The sequence below is a fragment of the Aphanomyces invadans genome (assembly GCF_000520115.1).
Source record: "Aphanomyces invadans strain NJM9701 unplaced genomic scaffold supercont1.22, whole genome shotgun sequence".
Taxonomy (NCBI): Eukaryota; Oomycota; class Saprolegniomycetes; order Saprolegniales; family Verrucalvaceae; genus Aphanomyces; species Aphanomyces invadans.
This window is the reverse complement of record NW_008580167.1, coordinates 838,392-843,953: the sequence shown is the minus strand read 5'-3', so window position 1 is coordinate 843,953 and position 5,562 is coordinate 838,392. Positions and strand designations below refer to the sequence as shown.

At 46.0% G+C, this 5,562-nt stretch overlaps 1 protein-coding gene across 1 annotated transcript; it reads right to left on the bottom strand.

The window, feature by feature from the left end:
• Positions 1–4,181: 4,181 nt before the first annotated feature.
• Positions 4,182–4,622, bottom strand: H310_09750 (hypothetical protein; the record flags this gene model as incomplete). The annotated part of the gene is made up of 1 exon (XM_008875906.1): positions 4,182–4,622. The coding sequence occupies one exon, from the start codon at positions 4,620–4,622 to the stop codon at positions 4,182–4,184; it is 441 nt and encodes a 146-aa protein (XP_008874128.1).
• Between the last annotated feature and the right edge of the window lie 940 nt (positions 4,623–5,562).

Genomic DNA, 5,562 nt, shown 5'->3' with positions numbered 1-5,562 from the left:
ATTATTTGAGTTTAATACACCTTGGAATAAAAAATAATAATTAAATTAATATGTTAATTGTTATTAAGTAATTATTAAAATAAAGTGGTTAATTTTTTTTTTAAATAAAAATGAGATGGATTAAAAATTCATTATTATCTGTATTAAATAATCATATAGTTGATTATCCTACACCTATTAATGTAAATTATTATTATGGTTTTGGTTCTTTATCAGGTTTAATGTTAGTTATACAAATATTAACAGGTATTTTTTTAGCTATGCATTATACACCTCACATAGATTTAGCTTTTAATAGTGTTGAACATATAATGCGAGATGTTAATTATGGTTGGTTAATTAGATATATTCATGCTAATGGAGCTTCTTTTTTTTTTATTGTAGTTTATATACATATGTTTAGAGGTTTATATTATGGATCATATATAACACCTAGAGAATATTTATGGTGTTCAGGGGTTTTAATTTTTATAGCTATGATGGCTACATGTATATGGCGTTTTGAAACCTTTGACATGCAAAAATTTCAATTAACCCTAATCTCTGGTCCCTCGATGGCTTCGTGGACTGTGAACAACTTTCAAAAGTAACATTCCTTTCGCGTGCATCAGCTTCATGGCGAGCGTGGTGTTGGCGTGATGATAGCCACGTGTGGTCGCAAGACGTTTTTGCTTGAAACAAATTTGTTCAATCCCGACGGCATTAGCAACATGGACGAAACCCAACTTTTCTACTGGGCTCAATCTGGCTCTTCTATGTTGCGTTGACGTTAAAAATAGAAACTCCACAGTCTGCTGCATTAACGTCAATCTTTCGCTGCTGGTTCGCACATATTGCCTATCAGTTTTATCAAGAAGACTGTCCGCCTACGTTGTTTGGGAATTCTGTCGGCCTCCGACTAGGATATGTACAGTGTACTACAGGGGCAATCGCAAAACATTGATGACAATTGCGTTGTTCTGAGAGGATTATGAAGTTAAACGACCACATGAGAGGCAAATTCGCAATGTCCTATTGATATTTGACAATGTCACATCACATCAATCCGTTCAACCTGACATCAACAACGTTCGAGAAACTTGATGCTGCCATCAAACATAACATCTGTCCTTCAGCCTATTGATTCCGGCATCATCGTTAGCTTGAAATAGCATTACAAGCGTCGACATTACAAACTTCCATTCTCGTCGCTGCACAATTTCGCAGAAAACGCGATCGAGCCCAAACGCTGTGAATGTCTTGCTGGCTATGCAATGGTCAACTGAAGCATGGAATGAGGATAGTCCAGTCGCCGTTCGCAATTGTTGGGGTCATCATGGCATCATATCTGGTGTGTTTCTCATCGATGCTCTTAACCTGCTCCGCATGAACTCGCTCTTGTCTCTCGATGAGTTTCTGTCGTGAGGTCTAGTACAGCACAGCCCGTATAAAGTGGCGAATCCAGCAATCAATGTGGTTTCAAAGTAACAATTTCTTTGAACCTCGACGTCAATCTAGCACATTCGCGCTCAATGTGGTGTAATCAATTGAGTGTGAATTGGAAGGTGAATGATTAAGCCAAGGTTAATCTAGACTACGAATATGTTTGCCATCTCGAAGCTCTGCATTATGCAATGCTAGGGCGACACGCCATATATTAGCTTTCACTTGCGCAATGCTCATGTAACATGCAGAAGAGGCGGGTTATGTATGACGTGGCCTAAAGGTGATACTTGATTTGTGGATCAAATATTTCACGCCGATGTGGCTCAACATAATCTGAAATCAATATGACCAATTTGTATATTCTAATACGATCGAAATCTCCTGCGATGTTTAGACACCAAGTTCGAGCCAGAACGCATGGTCGTATGCGTGGTCGCGGGCTTTGTCGACGCCGAAGCGACGAGATCTGGAAAAAGACACGCATTTCACGATGTTACACGTGCCCTTGCTACCTGGAGGCGAATGTACCTGCCTTTGCGTCACCCTGTACCTGCCGCGCTCGCCCTGCACGACACGCATGGCCCGTGTTTCCACACCATAGGGTTACACCGCGTCGTTCAGACCACAACGGCATCGCCTGCTCGAGGGTCGGTACGACAGTTCCTTGGGATTGCATAGGCTATGATGGCTGCCCTCGAAGGACGACGCTACAATGCTTTGACCTCGTCTTCGTTCAGGAACTTGAAAAAATTCAATTAGCTGAACTTGGTGTTCGGGTTACTTTACCTACCCCCACGAGTTTCTTGATCTTGTACCAAGTGCTGTCGAGTCTCACGGCGACGGCGTCGTTGTACAACTGGACACTTGGGCAAGTCGATATGACGACACCGCAGTAGTTCTTCCATACGTTACAGGCTTCGAGGAGCCCGTGGCAGAGCGTTGTCATATGAGTGGGTAATGGTTTCACATGGCATGTCCTCTCAGGCGTCAGCAGTGTGCGTTTTTCGGTTGCAGACACAACCGGCTCTTTGTAAACGTGGTGTAGGCCATGACACGACGTTGATACGAACGACGAGGTTTAGTGGGATTTTGAACTAGTCAATGATATTAGAGGAACCAGACAAAATATATTTAGAGCCTGCTACATGAACGTTTAATTGCCTTTAAGCTCCTGGTACTAGGTAGAAGTTTTAAACATATATGAGTACACTTTAGACGAAATATGTTGGACGTCATTGGGCAAGTGCATTCTGCGACTTCACATTACCTAATTGCCCATTAGGATGTCACAACCGACGAACTATGGTTCTAACCCACACTCTGACTATATGGCATGTTGTACATGCCATATAGTCATGATTTGAACTCTATACCACTGAGGCTTCGAGAGGGAGCTCTACCGCGTGAGCTATTTTGCATATTGTTTGTAAAGCTGTTGTTGCTGTGTTGTGTTCCAACGTAGGACGGTTTGCAAATCATATAAATACAGTGATTGATTGCGAACTACTAGTACCCCAAGAACCGCACGTCCTGGATATGAGTAGAGCGGCAGGGGATATGAGGCAAGAAAGCATGAAAAACCCAGTGATCAGCAATTCTCCCAGGCAATTCGCACTGCTAGGGTCAACTCACCAAGAGTTGTCAAGTGCGACAGCATTACATACCACAGAGCAACGAAACAAGTGTGTGGATTCACTACAATAATTCAGTCATGAAGGAAGCAGTCCTGTAGTTGAAAGCAGCCTGCACCACGGCTGTAGTGCAGAGCAAAATTGCTTTACAGTTTCGTCGTTCATTAATTGCTAGCTTTTGTGCACTCAACCGACGCCACCGTGGAGGTAAGAACCTACCGTTGAGAAGCAGGAATTATTCGATCATGAATGAAAGTTTAATTAGTGACTGCTATTACCATGCTTTTCAACGTCATGAAGCTGTTTTTGCTTAACTTTACTAATTGTCAAGGGAGGTTAATTGTGGTTTTAACTTGACACACTACTATTGTATATCCAATTAAAACCAACCTACTTTTCGCTCATTTCGGCTGATAGGGCTGACTCGAGGAGGGGGTGGTGTTGATTTTTCTGAAATGTCGCGAGCAGATGCGTTTTAACCGGAACGCGGATCACTTGAACCGGACAGTCTTCTTTCTAGGTGCGCGTGACGCAGTTGAATCCTTCTGATAGAAGAGCAGATGACCGGAATCGAACCGAGGACCTTCCAGTGTTGGCATTTAAACGAACAATGCATTAATATAAACGTTTAAATGCGTTTAAATCGGTGTTTAAACGTTTTAAATATAATCTATTTTAAATATAATAATATTATATAGCGAAAATTTTGCAAAAAATGCCGCCAGGCCCGGCCCACCGATCAAATATTGTCCGGACGTTGTCAAGGGCTCTAGGACAGGTGTACGAAGGAGTCATCAGCCACGAAGTTGACGGCTCTTCTTGGCGTCAAGGTTGAGCTGATCGATATTTCAAGGCGTCTACTTGCCAGAATCATTTTGCAGTCATGAGGTGATCGCGACGGTTCACATCTGCTAATGTTTCGGCACTCAGCGCTGTTTAGTTATTCTGACTCAGTATGAGTCGGACAGACAGGCGCCCTCGAAGAGGTCTACCAGGTCTACCTGGATGCCTCGGAGGCCCTTGAGCTTCGCAGTCGTAGGCTCCTGCGGCCAGTTGGGCACGTTCTCCTTCGGCCACGAAGGGCGAATTTGGCCATGATCGAGGATCTCTTCCACTTCACTGTCATCATCCGACTGATTCTCGCGCCGACTGAGGGTTGCAGAAATCGACCAGACGCTTGAATGTCTGGGTTTCGACGAAGGAGGCCGGCAGGCTATATTCCGCCATGAACTCCAGGATCAAGCGATGAAACTGGTCTTTCTGGTCGTCGATGATGGGCGGCGCGATGTACCGCGACATGGATTGTTCGCGAGGCCGTTTCATTGATGACTGAGAGTGTGTCGGACCGAGAAGCGGCGACCCGCTACTACCAGATCGCATCGCACCACTCTGGCTGTATGATGGAGTTGTATCGCGCGACGGTGCAAACATGCATTTGCGGAGGTGCGCTTCCATCGCGTTCTTTTCCGCACGGATGTCGGCGGGCTTGCCAGCGTTCGGATTGCCCGATTCAAATGCACGTGTGCAGTGCATACATTTCAGAAACGCTTGCGTTTTGTTGGTCATGCGGCCTGTGTTCGTGAAGTGTTGCCGCGCGCTGCACGGTTTCCGACCGACAAGATGTGGCATCCGTATGATGTGGAGGAAGGACCGACGGAGTGACACTGATAATGCAAGGAAAGCGTCAGCCGGAAGGACCGACGGAGTGACACTGATAATGCAAGGAAAGCGTCAGCCGGGCGGAGTCGGATAAATTATACACGCCCGTTTTAGGGATCGCCCGGACTCCGTGACTCACAGAGCTCTAATAACTCCCGTTTAAATAGCAGGAAGTTCAAAACCCCCGTTTAAATAGCAATAATAATAAGAAGAACGTTTAAACACCGTCTAAATAAGGACGTTTTTGTTTAAACGTAATAATTGTCCGTGCCAACACTGGACCATCCAGTCAGACGCTCGACTATAATGCAATGCACAGGATTGTTTTATTTCGGTGTCACAGCATTCATGACAGCTTGGCCGAGTGTTCAAAGGATATATTATAGAATATACCCATCCTATCCAATATACCTGGAGCATTGGATATTTTCACTCTGAAAGGGGATAAATAGATTGTGGGCGGTTTGGGGGACGGCAGTCGTGGTGCGGTGGCCGAATTGCAGCGGCGGTGGGGTGGCAGACATGACAACCGCGGCAGTGGTGACGGCGACGATGTCGGTGGCCGTGGCGTAGTTTAGCAAGGTGTTGACGACTGTGGCGTCGGCGGCGGTCGCGGTGGCAGTCGTGGCGTTGACGGCCGTTGTTGCGGCTGGTGACGCGAGGCAGGCACAACGGTGGTGGCAGTGTTGGCTGCGATGGTGTCGGCAGCCCTGGCGTTGGCCGGCATGATGTTTGACTACCGTGGTATCGGCGGCAATGGCGTTGGCCGTGGTGGCGTTGAGGCAATGGTTGCGGCGGCGGTGCGGTGGCGGTCACGACGTTGGTGGCAGTCTTGGTGGTGGTGATG